At 41.9% G+C, this 25,400-nt stretch overlaps 1 protein-coding gene across 1 annotated transcript; it reads left to right on the top strand.

Annotated features, from left to right (window-relative positions):
* Nucleotides 1-9,863: 9,863 nt before the first annotated feature.
* Ghsr (growth hormone secretagogue receptor) lies at nt 9,864-12,984 on the top strand. Its single transcript, XM_051185709.1, has 2 exons — nt 9,864-10,647; nt 12,619-12,984. The coding sequence occupies exons 1-2, from the start codon at nt 9,864-9,866 to the stop codon at nt 12,921-12,923; spliced, it is 1,089 nt and encodes a 362-aa protein (XP_051041666.1). The 3' UTR covers nt 12,924-12,984.
* The last annotated feature ends 12,416 nt before the right edge of the window (nt 12,985-25,400 follow it).

Here is a 25,400-nt window from a genome sequence, read left to right as displayed (position 1 = left end):
GTCACCCAAGAGCAAACAGTAACTGTTCGTTGGATCCACAAATAAGTGCTGCAGAGGTAGTATGTAGAGCCCAAGAGTTGAGTTTGGGCTCTGAAAACACATATACAAATTTGATATATGACAAAATACAAAAACAAAAACAAACAAATGAACAAACAAAACAACCCCACCTCTAGTCAACAGAGTTAAAAAAATGAATGTTTAAATAAATGATGTTGAGACAACTGGATAGCTGATAGGGAAAAAATAAAATTGGATCCATCTGACACACTATATACCAAGATAAACTGCAAATAGATTCAGAAATGTAAGGGTCAAAAAAATAAAACATCAAAATAATAGAATAAAACAGATGGATTTCTTTATAAACTGCCAAGGAGAATAGTGTTCACAAATGTGGATACAATCCTGGAGTCACAATAAACATGACAAAATAGGCATTAAGACAGTTGCATGTCAATAAAGAGGAAAAAAAGAGTGTAAGCAGAACTGAAATAATAAAACAAATAAAAACTTGAAGAAATATTTTTAATATCCACATTTCCAAGAAGCTCCTCAACACAAGGCTCTTAAAAATTCAACCAACAAGAACACTGGCCCCATGGGAAAACAGGCTGACATCATCACCCAGTGGCTCACATGATAATCAGTAAATTTCTCAAATATATGCAATTATGTTCAGTCTCACTCAAAATAAAAGGATGCACATTTAAATCACGTCAAAATAAAGTGTTTCAGCTGACAAACTGGCAAAATTTCGAGCGTTGACAACCCTGTCTGCATACCTGTCACTATCGAAGATGCAATCTAATAGAAATCCGTGGGAGAAATGGAGAACCGTACAATGCAACTGTAGCCAGTTTACTTTTATCCTGTGATTCAACAGTCTCCTCCTCAGAACAGAATGTGGGTTCTGCCTGTTGTTTTATGCTGAATTTACTTAAGTGTTCTCAAAGCTCACATTGAGCTCCCAGGCACTTCAAGTTTCACCTGGCCTTATTTGTACAATTTGAATGATTGCATTACAGTAACATTTGTCACTGTTGTTAAATTAAATTCTTATTTTTAATATCATTTTTACTGTATCTGTACATGAATAAACCATCACAGATAGAAGTAAAAGATTATCGAAACACACAACATGCACCCACACTTAAACATGTATGCTCACACAAAAATATCTGAAATAAATTTTTTAAGAAGACAATATATCAAAGATGTTGTAGCTAGAAGTAAAGCCACAGGGCTTTGAAGCCCTGCAACTTCCTGTAGATGGAAGTCAACAAGCCTTTTCCAAAAGGATAGCAGCATGAGAAATTCCAGGATATACTGTTAGAATCGAAAGGAGAGCAGAAAGGCTACAATGTATTTTACACAGTCACCCCTTACCCATGAGTGGTTGTTTTTCAAGACCTCACATAACCAAAATTTGTAGATGCTCAAGTACCTTCATAAATGAGCGCAGGATTCGCCCGCAACATATGTGTACCCTTTTGTGCACAGTTAACCATTTCTATATGATTTACAATATTGAATGCTATATAAATATTACTGTGCACAATTGTGTTGGGGATATTGACAAGAAAAATATCTTACATGATCAATACATAATTATATTTTGATTGAGCATACCCATATAAACCCCCAAAATATGGAAGACTCAATGTACTACTCTTTGTGTGGGCTACACACACATACACAACCAAACTTCTAGAAAGAGGAATACACACAGGTTGAGTAAATTTTATTTTACTTATTTTCTTTCTTTTTCATTGCTGATATTTGATACTGTACAAATCATATGTGATAAAGCTATGTGTATATATAATATGTAATGATCAATTTAGAGTAATGCACACTTCCATCTCTTCAAACATTCATCCTTTCTATGTGTTGGGGAACATGATTTGATAGGTAAAAGCCCTCACTACATGAGCCTGACGACATTGTTCAGTCCCTGGTGGAAGGAGAGAACAAAGTGCTGAAAGTTGTCCTCTGACCTCCACACATGCACCATGGCACGTGTGTGCCTGCATTCACACACACATGCATACATTTACACACATAATAATACCTACAATTTTAAAGTAAAATGCATCAAAGGTTTTGGGGACCAATAGTGAATCAGTTCCTGTCTATATTTAGTGACTTTATTGGAAAGTTTCTGACCCTCCTCGTCCTTCCCTGTCTCCAGTGATCACTCTTCTCCTCTATCCTATGAGAGCAGCTTCTGTTTCTAAAAGTGAGTAAGAATATGTGGCTCTTTGACTTCCTGTGCCCGGTTTATTTCACTTAACATAATGATCTCTGGTTCCATCAATCTTGCTGCAAATAAAAACGTGTGGTATTTTTTTCATACCACATTTTCCTTATATGTTGAGCAGTTGATGGATAGCTCTATTGATTTTATATCTTGGATGATGTGAGTAGTGTTGTGATAAATAAGTATACTAGGGAGTGCAAATATCTCTGGTATAATTATTTACTTTGTTTTAGTTGTATACTGTTTAATAGATCATATACTGTCATGTGCCAGCAGTGGGTTTGCTGGGTTAAATGGTACTTTCTTTTCAGATTGTGTGTGTGTGTGCGTGTGTGTGTGTATGTGGTATATTTATACAATGAGTGTGAATGTGTGTGTGCCTGTGTACACACAGAAGCTTGTCCTCCTTGATCACTCTTTGTGGAATTCTTTTGAGTCAGGAGCTACATTTGTTGGTGGCTGGTGAGTTCAGCAGTCCTGTCCCCATCCCTCTTAGTGCTGGGGTCACAGGTATGAGCAGGACCATTAGGATCCACACCTCTTCCTTAGGCTTGTGCAGCAAATGCTCCTACTTATGGAACCATCTTTCTGACTCCATTTTTTTCTTTAATCAGGAGTCTCCACACTGTTTTCCATATGGCTGTGCTAACCTAGGTATGCACCACTGGTATATGAGTTCCCCTTTCTCTGCAACCTTTTCTTGCCAGCATTTTTCATAGTTAACACTTGGATGATACCTATCATACCTGCTGTGATACAATGCCTCATGGTGTTGATTTGTAAGGATTATGATTAGCAGTACTGGGTTTATCTTTCTTTGAAAAATGTCTACTTTCCAAACATGGTATGTACTCACTCATATATGGATTTTAAACAGAGCAAAGGATTACTAGCCTACAATTCACACTGCCAGAGAAGCTAGGAAATAAAGATGACCTTAAGAGAGGCATACATGGTCCCCTGGAAAATGGGAAAAGGACAAGATTTCTCGAGCAAATTGGGAGCATGGAGGGACGGGGAAAGGGAGCTAGGAAAAAGAGAAGGGGAAGAGAGGAGGGGCGAGGTGGGCATGAGGGAATAGGAAGATTGAGACAGGGAAAGAATAGAGGAGATCAAGAAAAGAGATACCATAATAGAGGGAGCCATTATAGATTTAAGGAGAAATCTGGCACTAGGGAAATGCCCAAAGATCTACAAGGATGAACTCAACTAACAATCTAAGCAACAGTGGAGAGGCTACCTTTAATGTCCTTCCCAGATAATGAGATTGATGACTATCTTATATGCCATCTTAGAGTCTTTATCTAGTAGCTGATGGAAGTAGAAGCAGACACCCACAACTAAACACGGGCCGAACTCCTGGAATCCAGTTACAGAGAGGGAGGAGTGATGAGCAAAGAGGTCAAGACCAGGCTGGAGAAACCCACAGAATTAGCTGACCTGAACAAGGGAGAGCTCATGCACCCCAATCTGATATCTGGGAAACTAGCGTAGGACTGACCCAGACCCCCTGAACGTGGGTGTTAGTTAGAAGGACTGGGCAGTCTATGGGGCCTCTAGTAATGCATCAGTGTTTATCCCTAGTATATGAATGGACTTTGGGAGCCCATCCCATATAGAGGGATACTTTCTCAGTGTAGTCTAGATGCAAGGGGGAGGGCCTAGGTCCTGGCCCAAATGGTATGACAGACTTTGCAGATTCCCCATGGAAGGCTTCACCCTCCCTGAGGGACAGAAAGGGAATGGGCTCGGGTTTGGTGGGGATGATAGGGGAGGATGGGCGGGTGAGAGAACAGGGATTGAAACAACCTTGTTTCAAATTTAAATTTAAAAGGTGGGGGAAGGGGGAAAGTGTCTACTCTCTAGTCCATTTAACTGGATTATTGGGTGTAGACAGAAGTTTCTGTCCTGCCCCATCCTGCAACCATTCAGTCCCAAATAAACACATGGAGACTTATATTAATTATAAACTGTTTGGCCTATTGCTCAGGCTTATTACTAAAAAACTCTTACAACTTAGATTAACCCATAATTTTTATCTATATTTAGCCCTGTGGCTTGGTACCTTTTCTCAGTAAGACATTGCTTCCTCTGCATCTGGCTGCCAACTCACTCTCTGCCTTCCTCTTCCCAGAATGTTCCTAGTCTGGTAGCCCCTCCCATACTTCCTGCCTGGCTACTGGCCAGTCAGCATTTTTTTTTAAACCAATATGAATGACAAATCTTTACAGTGAACAAGAGCATTATGCCATATCAATTGTGTGTGGGTTCTTTGATGTAAAGTTTTTGGTGTTCCTTATACATTCTGGAAAGTAATCCTTGTATATAGACTTTGTAATAGAAACCCATGCTTCCTGTCATGCTTTAGACTCTTCCCATCCTATCTTCCTTTAATATGAAGCAGCTTTCTGTAGTTGAATTTCATCTATTTTCATTTTTTATTGTCTTTTGGGGGAGGGATGGGAGTGGGAGGAGATCTTATCCGAAAATTCTTTGCCTATACTGATGTGTAGTAATTTTGTAGTTTCAGGCCTTATCAATTTTGAACTGATTATTGTACATAGAAGAGGCTGGGATCTAGTTTTAGTCTTCTGTATATGTATGTCAAGTGTTGTGATTCCTAGAAATGGTGCTATATTACTCTTTCTCGACTCTGAGTCCTTGGTCTAGTGTCAATTCTTGAATTGCTATGGTATTTTAGAATTTCTGTTTGGCTTTTGTTTGTGTTTTGAGAGACTGGGAGTCAACCCAGAGCCTTGTGCTTGCTAAACGAGTTCTCTACCACTGAGTATACCCACAGTTCTGGTCTGGTATCATGATGCCTAAGCTTCATTTCTTTATTATATCTAGCTTTCAATTTTCCCTCAAGAATTTTTAAGGTTATATTTTGGGTCTCCAGGGTGCTGAGATTAAAGGCATGTGCCACTACTTCAGGCATAAAAGTTTTTCAGTTTTTTTTTTTTTTTAATTGATTATTGGGAAGACTGAACAGAAACATTTTTCCTGGATAGGTTTTATTTTAGTGTTTTACATTTAAATCATGTTACAGTTAAAGATCCAGTTGAGAGTCTGGACATATGGTTCAGCAGTTAAGAGTTCTGGTTGCCCTTCCAGAGGACCCATCTCTATTAACAGAATGCACCTGGTGGCTCATAGATATCTCTAGCTCCAGTTTCAGGGCATCTCACTCCCTCTTCTGGCCTCCATGGGCATTGCATGCACGTGGGGCACAGACACACACAAGCAAGTAAAACACCCATACACATTAAATAAGTAAATAAATAATTTAAGCATTCTCTTGAATATGTACGAGTGTTATGAATTTGCAAAGTTAAAAATAACTACTAACTTGAAGGTAACTGGAAGCTACATCATACACTAAATTGGCAAAGTAATTGATAACACATGTCAAAGCATTAACCCTTGTAACTTTAGAGCACAGTAATTGTACACACACGGGGTATATTTATTATAAGGACAAAAGAGAATTGCAGAAAACACAAAGCTTCATTGTCAGTTTTATTGGCAATGATTTCAATGTTATTAGATTGAAACAGATTAATGAGTATTGTATTAATAAGTTAAGTAATTATCCTCATATTGTTAGGAACTAAGTTATTGAATGTAAATACAAAGTCAAAGAAGTTAAATGTCTAATTGAAAATTGAATTGAGAGTGTCTACAAAAACATGGCATTCACCCTCTTGTTTAAGTGATTTCAAACTTATAGAAAAGTTGTAAGAAAATACAAGAAAAATTAATTCTACTATTTTTCAGATCTGTCTACTCTCTCTCTTCCTCTCTCTCTCTCTCTCTCTCTCTCTCTCTCTCTCTCTGTGTGTGTGTGTGTGTGTGTAGGGTCTATCATATGTTTGTGTGATATAGTCACCTGAGTGTGCAGGTTTGTGCACATGTCTCTGTATGTGCATGTACAGGCCTGAGCAGTATGTCTGCTTTATTTCCTTGAGACAAGGTGTCTCACTGGACTGCAAGCTTGCCTTTTATATGAGCCTTGCTGGTTAGTGAGCTCTTGAGATCTGCCTGTTTCCATCCCCCAAACCTGGGGTGGGTAACAGACAAGTACACACATTAGTTGCCAGGGGTTCAAACTCAGGTCTCCATGAATTCTGAGCAATCGCTGATCCATTTTCCCAGCCCCCAGATTCAATTTTCATTAACAATTTTCAGCTGTATGCCTTATCACTCGTTCTATCTATTCACAAATAGGGACCCTCCCACATGCATATATGCAAGTGTGGGGTCAAGCATGTGCACACACACAATTTTCTTAAACAGTTAATAGTAAGTTGCATATATCACAGATGAGTGTGTACATCTAGGCATCAAATTATTCTTTGCCATAGAGTTATCAAACTCAGCAACTTAATGTTAATCTAATAATTCTAATTATTCAATTACTCGTATCTAAGTGTCAGTTGGCACAAGAATGTCCTTTGGGGTGGTTTTGATTCTATGGCAAACAAGAAGCTGCAGTTAGTCATTATGTGTCTTTGGACATTTTCTGATTCACAGTGATGACCAAGAATGATCAGCTCTGTTTGCTTTTGTCTATTACTTATGAAAGAGTGGGTTTTAGCTTCACTTTGTCTTGTATAACACAGCAGCCTTTCAGGAACTGTTAAATCAATTACTTCTTATTTGGTGTTTGATTCTTCCTTGTGATTACATTTAAGATTTTGCATTCCTGGCTAGAATACAAAATACACACATAGGAACATGTGTTATATGCTTCTCTTCAGAAAGTGCTAGTTCATAAGACTTCAGGGCAATAGAAATGACTCCCTTTGCTCAAATAGAGTTTCCCCAAAATTCCACTCTCCACCACAAGTAGCAGAGAGTTTTTGAGTACTGTCTTATTCCCATCTAGAGTAAAAAATTTATATGGTGAGTTCCCAACTTCTGATCCTCCACAGCACAACACAGCTCTTAAAATCTGAGTCACAAAAGAAAGATTCTGGATCAATGTGAAGGAGAACACATTGGGTCAGCTCTCATATCAAAATAAAATCACCTGTGATTTCTCACTACTTGTTGACTATAGAGATCCATGGCTTACAGCATCACTCATCTCCCCATCACAACACAACATGGGCTACTGTTCGAGGTCCAACCCGCCTTGTGCCCTTTTCTGAACAGTTGAGCAAGGTCTGCTGTTGTGAAAGAACTCAGCCTCTTCAAGATCAGTTCCTTTGCCTGATCCACTGAGAAGTCTCTTCTCAAGCATGGTGTAACACAATCATTTTTATTACAAGCTCATTGTAATCCACCTGTCAATACTGTACTTGGATGGCTTGCCTAACTGTGTTTTCATCTCTAGATTAGAGGTTTATATATACTGAAACTGCCTGGGTTATATCTATTTTGTTATTAGCAATGTTTGATATACCTCTAAAGACAGTGTTATGTAGTTATGTAGGTTGTCATTGTGAAGAAATGGATTAATTTCAATAAATATCTCTGCTTCTTCTTGATAACACAATACAGACTTATTTGTATATCATCTATTTTACCTGTATTTATTTGTTTATTTATTATTTATTTAGGTGTCATGTGGAGTTGCTCACATGCACATGTGGAAGTCAGAGGACAACTTGCCACAGTCTGTTCCCTTACTATCATATGGGTTCTGAGGTTGGGACTCTGCTCATCAGGTTTGGAGGCAAGCTCTTTTACTTGCTGAGCTATCTTGTTGGCTATGGATTTGTCAATATTTTAGATAATTTCTAAGTCAGTTTGGTCCAAAGTCTGAAATGCAACAGTGACACTAAGCCATAATTTAGTACACTCACAGGCAAACTGTGAGTTAAACTTCTCCCACACAGCCTCTCTTTCATTGTGAATCTCTTGTGAACATGTACATACATCCAGTTTTTTGTCTTATGAACTTGTACGTTAACAGTTTAGGTAGTTAGAAAAGACCAGGTAAGCCATCTAGCAAAGACATTCGGTATTGCACTCAGGTATGCAAAAATCTCTCAATTGTAGTTAATGCATTACTTTATCCAGGAGTAGAAGAACGCGGTTAGATAGGGGTTTAAATGGTTGATCTGTATTTTGGTGGGTGCTCTCCCTTCCTCCTCAAGGAGGCTGCAAGACTGAGCTGTTGGAAAAGGCTTCAGGCTTGAGGGCACACGTGCGCTGGCCGAGGTGCTGAAAAGGTTCCGGTTAGCGTGTGGGAAGCAGCCAGAGGGTTACTATGCTCTCAAAGGTCTTCTCATTCTTTTTTAGGTGTGAGTACCCAGACCTGGACAGCAGATGAACGGGCCATTCTCAAAAGACTCTTGATACTATAGGGATTCCCTGAGATCCATTCCCCCGCCAGCAACCACGAAGCAACACAGCCCTTATTAATTTATTGAATCTCTAAAGCTTGACATCCATCCACAATGATCTTCATGCTGTCTATAATCTTACAAAGAAACAACATCAAATTAAAGTTCAGAAGGTTGGAGATCATGCCAGGAAAAAAAAAACAAAAACAAAAAGACAACAACACTACAGCTTCTAAATAGCTGACCTTTCCAACTGATGTTTTTAAAATACAAAAGTTTGCTGTGCATCCTCGACGTGGGTCACCCTCGCAGCACTGGCTGCTTCTTGTTCATGCACTTGCCACCTACTTTCCCCAGGCCGTGTTCTGTGGCAATCTGTCCAGCCCTTAGTTTACAGCAAGTAAAATGATAATCATGCAAATCCATGCCCTTCCCCATACCCACCCAGGGGGCTGGGATTTAGGACTGGGGCTTTTGGCACACTTGTGGAATGAACCAGTTCTGGTCTTGTTCTGTGACCTCAGACTAGGGAACATGCTTCTGGTTTTAAAATCCAGAGGCTCACGAAGGTGTGCTCTAAGATTGAGAGAGGCTCTTCCCAGGTGAGCACTGTCTCTTCTGATTTGGACACAGATAGCTTCTGTTTTTCTCTCTACCCTTCTTTCTTCTTCGAGAGGCAGAGTCCCCTTTTTCTTGCCACCAGGAGCGATACCAGCTCTACCCCGGTGGAGGAAGGGCTTCATCCTGCTGCTGAAGGCATCCTTCTTTTCTGTGCCACTACCGTCTCCACCCTTCACTCCTCTACCCCAGTGACCCGTCCTTCCTGGCCACCCTAGCGCCCAAGGCTAGGGAGAGGAGTCCTCACACTCTGTCTTTGCAGTGCCTGCCTCCTGCGGAGCCCACGCACTAGGACGCTGTGGGCAGTACGACATGCAGCTGGGGCGAGCACTCCAATGCCAGGCAGTGCTGCTGGCTCTGCTCGGGTGACAGGTAAGTGACTGTGTACACAGTCTGAGTCTGGTTTGGGAGACAAGGACTGTGGGGAAGAGAGTGGGAAGGGGAAGAAAAGAGAGACAAGGTAAGAAGGAGAGGAAAGTGGGAGAGGTGCATGGTGGGTCACTTGTTCCTTTTACCTCTAATCCTCCCTCCCCAATCTACCTTCTCCCTAGGCTTCTCATTTTCTTTCCTCTCCAAGCATCCTTCCGGCACGGCACGCTGCCGGCAGCTGTTTTTCTCTCGCACTCTCCCGCGCTTAAGGGGATCTCCACAGGGGACAGATCTCCGGTTGCAGCCCCAAGCCTAGCAGTATGTGGAACGCGACGCCCAGTGAGGAGCCTAACGCCACTCTAGATCTGGACTGGGACGCTTCCCCCAACAACGATTCTCTGACGGACGAGCTGCTGCCTCTGTTCCCCGCGCCGCTGCTGGCGGGTGTCACCGCCACCTGCGTGGCGCTCTTTGTGGTGGGTATCTCGGGCAACCTGCTCACCATGCTGGTGGTGTCCCGCTTCCGCGAGCTGCGCACCACCACCAACCTCTACCTGTCCAGTATGGCCTTCTCCGACCTGCTCATCTTCTTGTGCATGCCGCTGGACCTCGTCCGTCTCTGGCAGTACCGGCCCTGGAACTTTGGCGACCTGCTCTGCAAACTCTTCCAGTTCGTCAGCGAGAGCTGCACCTATGCCACGGTCCTCACCATCACCGCGCTGAGCGTCGAGCGCTACTTCGCCATCTGCTTCCCGCTGCGGGCCAAGGTGGTGGTCACCAAGGGCCGCGTGAAGCTGGTCATCCTTGTCATCTGGGCCGTGGCCTTCTGCAGCGCGGGGCCCATCTTCGTGCTGGTGGGCGTGGAGCACGAGAATGGGACTGACCCTCGGGACACCAACGAGTGCCGCGCCACCGAGTTCGCAGTGCGCTCGGGGCTGCTCACCGTCATGGTGTGGGTGTCCAGTGTCTTCTTCTTCCTACCGGTCTTCTGTCTCACCGTGCTCTATAGTCTCATCGGGAGGAAGCTGTGGCGGAGGCGCGGCGATGCAGCGGTGGGCGCCTCGCTCAGGGACCAGAACCATAAGCAGACTGTGAAGATGCTTGGTGAGTCCTGCACCAGGCTGTCTTTCTTCCTCCCTGCTTGCCCTCTATTTTCTGTTTCTAGCCCTCTCTGCTTCCCCATGCCCGCCCCCTCCAGTTCTTGGTCTCAGTTACTGCATTCCTTTTTCTTCATCTGTCTCTTCCTCTATCTTCTCTTCTCCAAGAAAAAGCTTCTTAAAATGAACATTACTAGGATGGAAATATCTCATCTCGGTTTGTTGTTGTTGTTGTTTGAGGTCCCTAAGTGTTATAATGTGAGATTCAGCTTCCTGCCTCACGTAGAATTTGTGGTTATCAAAGTAACATTATGACAAGCAGGCAGGGATTGGATTTAGAAATTACTCCATGGTGAATTTAACCAAAGAGCTGGATCATTCTGTTGAGGATTCTTTATGGATCTATTTGTTTTGCTCCCAGTAAGGGGGTTTGTTTTCTGCCCTGCATCTTTCTCAGACAATCATAGCAACTCTGTTTATTGAGGGAGTGCTGGAGCCCCCTCCTGCTGTGATTACCTGGGAAGCCACCTCACCTCAAGTTGTAGCTCAGCAACTTCTAGGTACAGGGGCTGGGTATAAGGTACTTATGGTTACTGCATCCAGTCCATCTCCTTAAAGGCATGAGCTTGGTGCAGTGAAGAAGTCAGGGTGACCATGCTCATATCCAAGAGGAACATCTCATCACACTTTCTCAAGACATGTCACGTCTATTGGCATTACTAGTTTCTGCAGAATTTCCTATTTGTAATTTTATTATACTTGAATTCTGCATATCAAATTGATAGAGATCTCCCCAGGCATGTCAAATTTTGTTTGCCAGACCAGGGTTTCCCTGATAGGAGGGATAGAGTGTCAGTATGCCTCCTGTGTCCCCCATGGGACTGTCAGTTCACACTCAGCAGAGAGAAAAGAGCTGCTGTGGCAGTTCTTCTGATGTGACTTGGTTCAAAGGAGAAGTTTCTAATTCCCTCCAATTTTGTAAGCTACTATTCCCCACCCCACTGGCATATCAATGCCAATATCCATTGTCTTCTTCCATGCCAATCCATGGCATGGTCAGTAAAGTGGTACAGGGACCAGAACATTATTTTTCCCTCGTTTCTAAAGTTTAAAAAACTTAATATAAAAATTCAGAATTCTTGCAGATAGAATCTTACATGTGTAAAATTAAGCCTTGAATAGGTGGTAACTAATGTTGGCTGACTTAACAACCTTTTACAATCTATTTATATCTGCTATAAATGGCATAGAATTGTTTTCTCGGTGGCTACTAATCCCAATTGCATGTTCAGTTCCCTGTAAAACTTACTCTAAAAATCCGAGTAAAAAAGTCCATGAAACATAACAGAACACAGTCCTAAAAATAGAAAAAGAAACGGGAAGACAGGAAAAGAAAAAGAAGATGTTTTCCTCCTCCCCTTACCTAGATAATTAAATTTAATGGGCCTATATTCTAACCAAGGAATCTGCATTTCTTAAGCATGCCCAAGAGGGTGCTGAGGCTATTGCTTAGTAGTTGAGTACTTCCTAGGCATGCCTAAATGAACCCCAGCATGGAGGGGGAGAAGTGCCTCTGTGAATTCTGACCCTCTGCTTGGCTGAGTACAAATACCTTGCCTCATTTATATTTGTGTTCCATGTGATGCATGTAAATGGCAGATAATCATTAATCAGTTGTTTGGTTGAGCCATTGTATCAAGTCAGTCACAAAGTCCTTAGTTATGAAGTAGGAAGCCTGGGAAGATGGGTGAAGATTGTTCAGCTGTTGGTCTGACAGACTCCTGGCACGTAAAATTGTCAGGATAGTCGGGGGCAGAGCAACATTTATGTGAGGAGCAGGACATTTTGTTTCCCATGTTATGAGCAATACACGATGTTGGTCAGTGGGCATGCCACTGAAGGAAATAAACAAGACTTAAAACTGTAAGGTGATTTGTGACATGCCTCACATTGATAGTCTCTCGCTCTGTGCCTTCAGCTGTGGTGGTGTTCGCTTTCATCCTCTGCTGGCTGCCCTTCCATGTGGGAAGATACCTGTTTTCCAAGTCCTTCGAGCCTGGCTCTCTGGAGATTGCTCAGATCAGCCAGTACTGCAACCTCGTGTCGTTCGTCCTCTTCTACCTCAGTGCTGCCATCAACCCCATTCTGTACAACATCATGTCCAAGAAGTACCGTGTGGCGGTGTTCAAACTTCTAGGCTTCGAATCCTTCTCCCAGAGGAAGCTCTCCACTCTGAAGGATGAGAGCTCTCGGGCCTGGACAAAGTCGAGCATCAACACATGACAACACATCGCAGCACCCAGCCCAGCCATCACTCACCACTCCACACCAGAAGCCATAGTCAAGCAGAACTTGGGAGGGAGCAGAAAGTCAGTTTAGGATTATAGACAAATGGATCTAGAGACAATTGGGGGTGGGGAGTAAAGCCAGATGGGTAGGGCCTGTGCAGTTTGATTTGATTGTGCTCTCATCAGAGCACTCATATGCCACCCCTGCACATTTGTCTCTATGGTTTGCATTTGGAGCTACAGACAGCTTTGCCACTCAGAGGAAGGAGGAGACACAGACTGGGCAATGGCTTTCCTTCTTGGTGGATAACACTAAATCCCATTTGCTTTTCTCATCATAATAAAAAATGAAATAACTTTACGAACAACTTAAGACATGATTTTTCAAAGCTAGCAATCTCCACAAAGCACCATAATGTAAGGCACATATGTAATCAATATGAAGCGATGGAAAAATCTCCATTCTTTTCCCCAACAGTAATTACAAAACCTAATATGTTCCTTACACATGCAGCCCACTTGAAGTTGGACAGTTAGTTTCATTAGTAATATTTGATGCATTTAATTTGATCATGGACAAATAGATTCAACAGCTTAAATTTCATGAGTACACTCATTCAAAGTTTTTAAGTAACATAGATTGCCTTTTTAAAAATCAGAGTTAGTTAAAATAAGCAATTCAGTTCTTCAGTTGTACTAGGTATATTTCAAGTGTTCAACAGAAAAACATGTCTAGCAGACACTCTAGAGTGCCTGAAAAATAATTATTACCTTCATGTAAAATGTTTAAAAATAAGCACCTGTTCCTTTTGAATGTTTTTAATAGTATATTAGTATAGCAGCATTTTAGAGTTATACCCAATGCTCTATCTTCATGGTGGAAGAGAGTGAAAGACATCTTAAAATTAAGTCACACATTTTTAAATTAAATTTAATTGCATGCATCAATTCAGGAAGTGAAATATTATAAAAAACCATAGACTGCCTTCTTTGGCTTAATATGTAAGCTAATCATAAGCCTTTCATTTGTGGATAGGTACTTATTATTTATTCTTGCCAGCTTATAGTAACCTAAAGAATATCAGAAAGCTTCAAATGCTGAAGGTTGGCTCATAATTTCCCCAACATTTATGCTTATTGCTATTCAAAACTTTAAACATTTTTCCAATCATTTATTTCAACTTGTCCCTGCTATGTCCTATCTCTTCAGACCTCACTGCTCAGTGATAGATACAGTCAATGGCTTTCTAGCTTTCTTCTTAGACATAATAGGTATACCTTTCAATAAATATTGTGCACTTTATTTATAAAGATTAAATTTTCATTTTTAAAGCCATTACTTTCTATATGTTCAAGTGGATGATCTGAATCTATAATTCCAAAATGATTGCTTCCGTTCTTCAAGTGAGCAGCTCCCACAGGAAGAACTGGTTGATCTGCTTAAGGAAGTTAATGTCTTGTACTCAAAAGGAAAGGTTACTAGGCTAAAGTAATGGATTGCCTCCTTGCTTTGGAAACATAAAGAAACAAGCATAATTAGAATTAGTGTTAAAGAAATATTTCTGAAACTATGTGGACATGAAAGTCACTCTGAATCCCCAATGTTACCATGCTGACTGTCTGTTAATTCTTAGGAGTGCATCAGCAAGTACACCCAGGCATTCCATTCCATGATATTTAATGGGTGCACTCAGCATCTGTCTCCTCACCAGTGCTCAGTAAATTAAAAAGAGCTTTTCCAGCTTCCTGATGTGTTTGTCTATAAATACACCACACTTGAGAGGAAATACGCTTTCAAAGAATAATGTTTATCACTGTTTTGGAGAGAAACAAGCCTGACTTCTGATTAATTGCTTAATTTCTTCAGTGATCCTACCTCTGTGGTCCATGCCAGCAGTCCTGAACTCATATCTAGGGAGTGCACCACAGAGCAAGGGCCATTATGTTTGCCACTGGTTAACCTGGGAAGTGAAAAGATGTATTTAGAGAAAGGAAACTCTAACTTGTCCTCTTCAATCATTGATTTCTTTTTGTGTTTGCAACTTATTTATGTCATTAAAATCTGTGTATCGTTTAAGACTCAGGGTAAAAGAAAATTAAGCTGAAGAAAACTGTGTGGAAATGCCTACCATTTCTCAACATTTGCTATGTGCCTGCTATGTTTTGAGCTTTGAGAAATTAACAAGCCAAAGTGTTTTATTCTTAGTGATCTCACAATCATCTCTGTGTTGTGTTGCTGTGAGTAGTGGACAGATATATTTGAATTATGAAGTAGATATCTCTAGTAGACAAACATCAAATGTCCCCATGGCAGGACTGCAATGGGCTATTCATCCCACTAGGGTGTCATATTCTTGACTCCAAATATGTTTGAATGGGCTATCACTACAATATTTGTAGGCAGAGCTAATTCCTCTGCTAGTGGGAATCACACTGAGGACACTCACAAAGGAAAAAAAGACAGCTTCTCTTTATAATCCTTGTGTCTATTACCTTGTTTACCCAGGAGTCAGGTTCTGTCACAACTTAGGCAGTGTCAAAGTCAAGGGTCACAGTCTTCAGTTCAGGAAGACACTGTTACATGAACAGTAGCTTTTTAAAATGACCACTTTAAACATTCATGCTCATTGATTACTTTAAGTTGGAAATTCTAGCTGGGTGTGGTGGTGCATACTTGTAACCCCAGCACTTGGAAGCTGAGGCAGGAGGGTTACTACTAGTTCAAGGACTACCAGAGTTGTCCAGTGAGTTCCATCACAGCTTGGGATACAGACAGAGAAACATCTCAACAAACAATCAACCATTAAAGTTGTGAGGAAATTTAGAAGTGCTCTAGTACAGCCTCCACCCAGAAAAAAATCACTTTAGAGTGAACTTCCAGTTGCAAAAAAGGCCTAGGTGATGTGAGTAGACTCAAGTCTAGTTTTTTTTTATGCAAATACTTTTGTTAGTTACAATTTTGGGTTTAACATGAATACTTTTGTCTTTTTTATTTATCCAAATACTTGAATTTAATATTTTTTTAAAAAGAAAAACTGTGAGGTTTTGTGTAAGACTGGTGCCTACACTCTCTCGTCTTTTAAAGGACAGTGTACATCTCTTTAAAACATTCACTGTATCTAGTGTAAATAAGAGCATTAAAAGAAAGAGGTGATGTCCTTGAAGACATACCATGTTGAACATAATATGTTAGCTAATGGATCATCTGTGATTTCTCTGCAACTGTGACAGTAGCTGGCATGTAGAGTGGTAAGTAGCACAGATCATTAGTGATAAATGATAGTTTAGTGGACTGGGAATATGATTCTTGTTTGTTTGTTTGTTTGTTTGTAGTTTGTAGGAAACTACACAGTCTGAATCGTGAGTGACCAGGCTCCCAACCTTAAGCTCATGCCCCTTTTCAGTTAGGATTCCTTGAGTGCAGCCATCTGGTTCGTTGCAGCAATGCAAATGTGAAGGAACTGAGGGTACTTTCCTGGTGGGGTTTACTGCTGTGGTTTTCCTTTAGAAGGTAAGCCTTTTCAGGATGCTGAAGGCTAGCCAACTAGGATAACATCGTTGACTCGTTGTTTAGATTCTATATGTTTATGCCCCTATTATTGTTTGCCTACTACTTACTGGAATTTCCATTAAGACTTCATAACTTTATTGTACACATCTTTGCTCAAAGAACTACCAGATACTGTCAAAAGTGTCAAAAGAAGAAAGAAAGAAAGGAAAGAAGGAAGGAAGGAAGGAAGGAAGGAAGGAAGAAAGAAAAAACCCTCTACCTTCAGAAAACAGTCCCAATGAAGATGGCTAGAATTTTTGCCAAAATATTCAAGAGTGTCCTCTCTAGGCTCCTCTTCCCTGCCAGACACAGAGAGCACTGAGGAACATACATAAGTATTTCAATCTACAAAAATATTTATATTCTTCACATTTAGTGTGTGAATTTAATGTATTAGAACACATGTGTCTGTGAATGTCATTAAACACTGTAGCACCATCACTAACATATGTTCTCCTAGGCACTACTGTACTTGGTCCATGTATGTCACCACAGTGTGTCAGAAATGTCACTAGGGGTATATTGGTTTCTTTCTTGGAAGGCTTTTGTACAAGTTAACTTCGCTGTAGCTCTCATATATCTGTCTCACAGAACTTGCAATCTCTTTCCTTGTGTATAATGACCAACAATTGCTTAATAAACATCACTTTAGAGCATTAGTGTGTTTTAACAGTTATAAATGTGTGAGTTACTCCTGCCCTCTGGCCCTGGTTTAGTTTTCTTTTGTCCTTTATGTTTCTAAGGTGGCAACATTAAGGAGCTGTCTATAGCAGTGGGCTGTTTCCCAGGGTTTCCAAGTTTGATAACAAGCCTTGGCCCCAATGTATGTAAATATTCAGAAGAGCAGAGAACCCTGTGAAGACCTGTGATTCCACACTCACCATTTTTCAGACTCTTCTTGCCTGCATTCCAAAGACCTGTGCAGTGTTAACCTGTGTGAGCCAGACCTCACACCCTTCCAGGCAGGCTGGGGCAGAGCCCTCTGTCCTTGTTCACTCAGCAGCTACTCACTTATGTTGGTCAGATGGGATCCAAAGACTGAATGTTCACGAGCCAGGCACTGGATCCCAGACATTTGGATCCCTGGGGCCAGAAAACAGAGCTAAAATTAGAGAACTCATCAACATAGTCAATTTTCATTTGGTAATTAAAAAGTGATGGAGTAGTCTACTACCCCAGCAGTGACTGTCCTTAGTCGTGGTCTCTTTCCATAATAGATTCTAAGTGTGTTCTATAAGTGCTTAGCACCCCTTTCTTGCTGGACTAATTTCCTTTAAGGGGTCATAAAATTCATCACAAATCAATACACAACTCCGAGAATAGCTTGAGAGTCTATGAGACAAGCTTCCAAACTGTACATATCCTCTGATGGTCATGTTTCATCAACACACAATTGTGGAGAAGCAAAGAGGAAGTGGACAGTGACCACAGCATCAAGTACCTGAAAGAAAGCCAGTCTGTTTATGAATAGGGATCAGCAATGTAAAGCAACGATGAAAGTCATCATTTATGAAATACCACGCAAAAGGCCTGCAATTAATTTTCTTGAAATTTCCCCAAAATATGCAGGAAGAAATTCTTCTCTTATCTACCAGAAGGAGAGGGAGACAAGGATGGGAGGGGGAGGGAGAGAAGGCTGAGATTAGGGTCTGATGAGGAAGGAGGTATGACTATAGCCACAGAGAAGAGACTGACAGGAATAGCAGGGCTGTAATTTGATCCCAGATTGCTAAAACCTGAGTCCCCTCATTTCCCCACATCATTTAAAAATATGTTTTTATTTATACATATATGTGCATGGGGGTGGGTATATGCACTCAAGTGAAGATTCTCACGGAGACTAGAAGACAGGGTCTGACGCTCTGGGGCTGGATGACATGTAGTTGTGAACCATCTGTGGATGCTGGGAACTGAACTTACATCCTCTGAAGTGTGAGCAAGCACTCTTAACTACAGAGCCATCTGTCCAACGCATCATTTCTCCCAGGTTAGAGTATCACATAGACATGAAAAACAAGTGAAAAATGATACTGTAGGAAATTTTCACATGTGTGAGTATATTATCTCATCTTAAAGAAAAAGGCTTGAACAGTAAAAGGGCTGAAAAAAATATACTAGCAGGTAAATGAATTCTATGAGATTTGGTGAAATATTTCTTCTGTTTTTCCACGGTTCCCAACATTTCCTTCTATGTTTTTTTTTCATCATATATTCATGGCTTTTAAAATTATTTGGAGGATAGGTGTACTGGCTAGTTTTTATATAAATTTGACATGAGCTAAGTGTGATCTGGGAAGAAGGAATCTTAGTTGAGGAAAATGTCTCCAGAGGATTGGCCTGTTGGCAAATTTGTAGGGTATTTTCTTGATTGCTAATTGATGTGGGAGGGTCTAGGTCAGTGTGGGCAGTGCCACCTCTGAGCTCATGGTCCTGCGGTATGTAAGAAAGCAGGCTGAGCAAGTCAGTAAGCAGCACTCCTCCATGGCCTCTGCATCCATTCCTGCTTCGAGGTTCCTGTCTTAAGTCCCTTCCCTACTTCTCTAGATGATATATTGTGATGTGGAATATAAGAAAAATGAACTGTTGGCTAATTTTATGTCAACTTGATATAATCTAGAGCCATCAGAGAGGAAGGCGTTTCAATTGAGAAAATACCTCCATAGGATCTGGCTACAGGCAAACTTGAAGGGCATTTTAAAAATTAGTTGTTGGTGAGAGAGGGCCCAGCCTATTGTAGATAATACCACCCTGAGCTGGGGGTCTGGGATTCTGTAAGAAAGCAGGCTGGACAAACTGAAATGACTTTGGTGAGATACTTGCTGTGAAGGCAAGAGGACACAAGTTCAAGTTCCCATGGACACATATATGTGCAACAAAAGGTTGTAACAAAAAATAAATACAAGTAACTCCTGGGAGCTTGCTGGTCAGTCAGCCTTGTGGAAAACATCAAGCTCCATAGTCAGTGAGAGACCCTATGTCAAAAATAACTGAGAGGATAGAGGAGGGCACTCAGCACATGTGTGCTACTAATTCTTGTTTTAGTTAGCATACAAAATAATAGGCATGACAGTGACATTTTCTTATATACCTATCTTCATGCTTTACTAGTTCCCAACATATGTGTAAAGAAGCTATGACAAATGAGAAAGTGAGTTATTGTAATGCAGAGATGGTTTACTCTCCCCTACTCCAGGCCCTGCTATTAGATCTCAGTCTTAGACTGTGAGGTGCCTGGCTTTAGTGAGGAGCACAGGCCCTGGGAAAGGTCTTCTAGTTCCAACTGGAACTCGCAGCCTGGGCTGGTGCTGTTTTCTCAGTAGGATACCAGCTGTTTCCTAGATGTCAGCCAGCCTAATTTCCTCCCAGGTCCCCTGATGTAACTGTACAGTTCCAGCAAGCTCATGGAAGCAGTAGTCACCTATCAGGTACTCATTAAATGGTTACAGTTACTATTTTTCACTTAGCAAAGGACAAGATAGCTCAATTGGAGCCCCATCTCTGTCCATGCTCTAGTACCCAGAACATTTCACTAGACATCTGGATTTTCAACTGACCCCAACCAGAGAGAGGCTTCCGAGTAACTTTATTGATGGATTGTGAAACTTGAGAGAGGCGAGTGAAAGCAGCTGCAAGCTCAGCCAGGCTTTGTAATTGCTCTGGCTGAGATATTGACCACATACTGGCAAGCTTGCCAAAATGCAACAGATAGAAGAAGTAGAGACAGTGGACTCCCTGGGGCTCCCTGACTAGCCAGCCTAGACTAATCAGCAAGCTCCAGGCCAATGGGTGACCCTGTCTCAAAACGCAAGGTGGATATCACCTGAAGAATGACTCCCGGGACTGACCTCTGGCCCACACATACACACATGCACAAGCACACGCACACATGTGCATGCACACACACACACACACACACACACACAACACACACACATACAGAGCGAGAGATGCACATGTACTTGCATACAGACAGACATACCTCACAGAAATCCTTTGCTTCCTCTCCCAGTAGACACAGTTACTTTTATTTCTGGATGAAAATATAGTTTTAGGCTCAGGAGGATGTGGAAGAAGATGGATGGAACCTTGTGAGAATCCTGGATCCTTGGCAGCATATCTCTGTGCACATCCCCTTGTGTACTACCTGGGCCTGGTCACTGTTTTAGAACCTGTGTTGAACAGTTTCTGCCACTTGAAGTCTGAGGGCTGATGCAGTATGCATTGACTTTGAAGCTAGACAGTTGATTTTATATACAGCATCACTACTGACCAATCAGCCACAGGAGATAATCACTTAACACCGCTCCATGCCCCAGGCTACTTGAGGGCACAGTGGGAATACCCAAAGTTCCTTCTTTTTGCCATTGGTAGCAGAGTCAAACTTCTTAATCCAAAAATCTAGCCATGTCTATGTTGACTCTCTTTCATAACACAATTTATTAGGCTTTCTCCAATACACTACTTCTAGTTTGGTGTTTTGCTACAGTCTCACTATGTAGCCCACATTGGCCTCAAATGCAGCATCCTAAGTTCTGAGACTATAGGAATACACCATCACATGTAGAGAAACCTGAGTGCAGTTCTCCCATGATGTTTGACCTTCTTCATTCCTTGTTGACAGTGACTTCACCTCCATCTGTCAGGGAACTATTCACTGGCTTGTATTTGTGGACTCTCCCTAAGGAATTCAGCATAGTTTTGGAAGAAGCTGAATTTTGTGTGTTTCAATTTATCAGTTTAGGTACATTTTAAGTAAGTAGTTACAATAATGAGTATAGTTTGTCTTACACAAGTTGGTGGACCAGAACTGTTTGGGTGTGTTACGGTGTGGACTTGTGACACTGTGGCATGGTATGACCTGAACATCTGTGAGATGCTGAACAGAAAGTGGTGAACACCAGTGACTTGCTTCAGAGTACTTCTTATTCCTATGCATGAACACTTAGAACAGAGAATTGTTGATCTCTCAAAATGGAATAAATCCAAGTCTATAGCAAACTTTAATACACTTTATAAATGCTGGGAGACAGTGTGTGAAGCTTCCCAACCCAAGGAGATGGTGTTTCTAAGGGGCAAGAAATGCTGCTTAGCCCAATTCCATTATTACACGTTGCACACATGCTTCATATTATCATGCTGCACTCCATTAATACATACAATCCTTATATGTCAGTTAAAAATGGTATCAAGCAAAATTGTTGAAAAGAATAAATTTGGTGCTGGAAATGTGGCTCAGTTGGTAGATTTCTTGCCTAGCTTGAAAAATGCCCTGGATTTTGTAGCCAGTGCTGCACAAACCTGCCTTACGGCTGCTCACCTGTGATCCCAGCACTGGGGTGGTAGAGGCCAGAGAATCAGAAGCTTAAGGCCATTTTGGGGCACATAGTAGGTTTGAGGTGAGCCTGAATTACACAAGAACATGTCTCTTTAAAAAGAAAACAGAGGAAGAAAGGAAGAAAAGAATGACCCTGTCAGAGATTGTCCGGGCTCCCCAGAAGCCTTGGCGGCTTCATTGTGGGTCAACTCCTGTCAGCTGGCTCTTGGATATGCTGAGCTGAGACAGTGTTTAGCAGGGTGATGGTGAATCCACTCTGCATGTAACAGGGGACCCTGAAGTCTGGGCACCGCATCCAGTTTCCATTGGACTTGGACCCTCTCCATTTTCCAGGACAGACCATCAATCTGCAGTTAGCTGGGGTGAGGCTATTATATCATCCCTGCCTTGTTTCTGGCTTCTGTTACATCTGTAACAGGGCCCCAGGCCTTGGCACTACTGATTCCATGGTGGAAGTGCCATTCAGGCTGTAAAACCCAGCACATAGACAGCATCACCTGCCAAAACTAAATCAAAGGCCTAATCCATCAAAGTCCGTAGTTCTGGAAAATTCTCTAAATGGACTACCCTTGCTTTTTGGCTTCTGTAGCTCTGATTCTGACTAAGTGTTCTGGTTAAATGAAATATATCAACCCAGAATATGGATTTTATTAAAAGCTCACCCTGAGAAAGGCTCCAGGCTACACTGGGATCCTGAACACTCTGTGTAGTCACTGGTTGGCTAATAAAGACTTTCTATAGGCTTAACCCATGCCCGAGCAGACTTCTCTGCTGAATTCCCCACCACACATCTGGCAGCATGGCAGGAACACTCAGGTTCAGGGAACAGAGTTCTCTCTTTAACCCACCAGCTGAACCCAGTCTCTGTGTCTCAGGGAAGTTAAATTTTCCTCTGTAAAGACAGAGGGAGAAGCGCCTACAAGTGACTCTGATACATGTGGCCAGGCAATACCTTCTTCATCTCAGGTAGGCAGATGCTTATTGCCCTTTCTGGCTGTGTGACAGTTGTCATTCTTCCCTTTAAGACAGGATGATGCCACCAGTCTGGCAGACATCAGGGTCAATAGGAAACAGATTATAGCTTGGGTACCTGGTGAACCCAAGGAAGTAGAAGTTGGACAGCCTTCCTCGGGAGGAATATCTGTTACAACAGGCTTTTAATTTGATAAATCTAATCATTTTTTTCTTCTGAGACAGGATTTCACTGTGTAATAGCCCTGATTGTGCTGGAACTTGCAGTGTAGACCTGGCTGGCCTTGAATTCAGAGAGATCACCTGCCTCTGCCTCCAGAGTGCTGAGATTAAAGGTGTGTACCACCACCTGGCTTTAACCATTTTAGTAATCCTTTCAATAAAGTTTTGCTTTAAGATGGGCCTTTAACATGGTTTAACATGGAGTGAGTTTTCAATCCAGTATGCCTTGTATAGTATTCACTTAAGTAAAGCAATTGTCCTTTGAAACTAATTTTACTTGTCTTAGGTATTCACACTTATACAGAGAGAGAGAGTTCATGACAACTGCTACTGTGCTGGCCCCATTGTTAGAAGAAGCTCTTGGGCACGGTTGATTGAGACAAATTTTGTATCAGTGTCCTCAGACACATTTAAATAACAGATTAGCTGGTCTCTCCAATGGGTTGGGATTTTTGTTTCTCAGTCTAACCTATGGAACTGAAGTAAAGATTTGGAAAGTTCGTGCCATAGTGAGGTTATCTGCTATAGTGAAATAGTTCGCATAATTGAGAATGTAGTAATTTTGGATAAAAATTTAAATATATTTATTCTGGGGTGATAGTACAAAACTCTTTTGGTTGGATATTCTGTCAAGGTTAAAAATAATGTTCTTGCTGGATTTTGAATCCTATGGGATAGACAGCATAGCTTAAAAAATAATAGTGGGGATCTGCATAATGTATAACCCATGTGTATTCGGGTTCTCTATTGAAACAGAACTGATAGAATATATATATGTATTATGTATGTATGATTGTATGTATACACATACATAGTGTGTGTGTGTGTATATACATAGTGTGTTAGAACGGTCTACAAGTATGCTCTAACTACTCTAACAATGGCTGTCTCCTGATGGAAAATTCAATCCAATGTTCAGTCCCTGAGGCCTGCTGTCTCAGCTGGTCTTCAGTATAATAAGACGTAGGCTCTAATGCCAGTGTAAGATTAGATTTTCTAGTCAGAGTAAAGGAAAGCAGGCAAAGACAGCTAGCTTCTTCTTCTGTATCCTTTATATAGGCTGCCAGCAGGAGGTGTGGCTCAGATTCAAGGTACATCCTCTCACCTTAAAAGATCTGGGTTTAAGGTGGGTCTTCCCAGTTCAAATGATTCTACCAAGAATAAACCTTTACATCTGTAGCCAACTGCTTGAGTTTCAGTTGATTTCAGATATGGGCAAGTTGCCCACCAAGAAGTGATCACATCATGAATTTTCTTATTTAGCTTATTTATTGATTGTTTGGGAAATTCACATCATGCATCCCAATTCCACTCACCTCCTGGACCTCCCCTCACCTCTGCAGCACCCCCACAAAAGAAAACAAAACAAACTAGGCAAGCAAGCGAACAAAAACAAAACAACCTCCCCAAAACCAAAAACCCCTAAACAAAAACAACAACAAACTTTTTCTTTGCTTCTCCTTCTTTCCTGCCTCTCAAACACCTGTCAATTTGTCCTGGAGGCGTTGGGGGCCTCAGCTAGTCACACAGTGTACCGTTTTGTCCCATCAGCTTTACAACAAATGTTCACTGCAATGAGTCACTGGTCTGGTTCAAGGCCTCTGGCTTCTGGTACACCATCATCACTGGATCCTCACAGGGACTCCTCTGGGATAGCTTGTTGCCCCTCAGAGTCCTAGAGATCCTGTGGGTATCATTTCATAGGATCACTCCCTTCAGGAGCTCCAGAATGTCCTAGATGGGGCAGATGTTAGTGGACCAACCCAAGGCCTGACTGTGTGGTACCTGAGCTGGTCAGTTTGGGCCACTGTGCCTTCCTGCTTCAAGCAAGAGGGTAGAACCAGCTCTCCTACTTGCTTGTCATTGGGATTGGTTCACCCTCACCTGTGGTGAGGGGTGGGGCTGTCTCTCAATTCAGTGTCCAGTGAGAGGCAAGGGCAGCTTTCTCAGGGCCAGTGAAGGGCAGGCCTGCTTAGCATGGCCCTCTGATTTCATCTTGCATGGTTCCTAAGGCCCTCCTGCAGTGACACGGGCCACAGACATCAACACAGACCACAGCTGCAGATGGCCATGGACTCAGACATGGCTCTTAGTAGCTGCTTGGGCCTGGACAACACACATCATGGCTTTGGGTGGAAACAATGGCTATTCAGGTAGGGGTGGTTCTGGTAGCCACATGGCCGCTGGACACCACCAAGTTCTCAGGTTGCGGCCCCTATCCTGGGCTTCTATGTGACATTTGGTGGCAATATGGAACTGGGACTTCAGCACTGATCCCAGCCACAATAGTACCATGGACCCAGACATGGCCCTCAGCAGCAGCCTGGGCCTAGATGACCCCTGGTGGCAGGGGTCTGGCTCACAGAGCCCCACCCTGTGGCATAGTCCCAAGA

This window comes from Phodopus roborovskii, unplaced genomic scaffold (genome assembly GCF_943737965.1).
Source record: "Phodopus roborovskii unplaced genomic scaffold, PHOROB, whole genome shotgun sequence".
Classification (NCBI taxonomy): Eukaryota; Metazoa; Chordata; class Mammalia; order Rodentia; family Cricetidae; genus Phodopus; species Phodopus roborovskii.
The sequence above is the reverse complement of the archived record's forward strand: the minus strand, read 5'-3'. Positions and strand labels throughout refer to the sequence as shown.

Bases quoted from the DNA above. Each gene is read 5' to 3' on its own strand.
- Ghsr (XM_051185709.1), top strand. From the start codon at position 9,864: ATGTGGAACGCGACGCCCAGTGAGGAGCCTAACGCCACTCTAGATCTG. The intron at 10,648-12,618 runs GTGAGTCCTGCA...CTGTGCCTTCAG, and splicing joins GCAGACTGTGAAGATGCTTG to CTGTGGTGGTGTTCGCTTTC.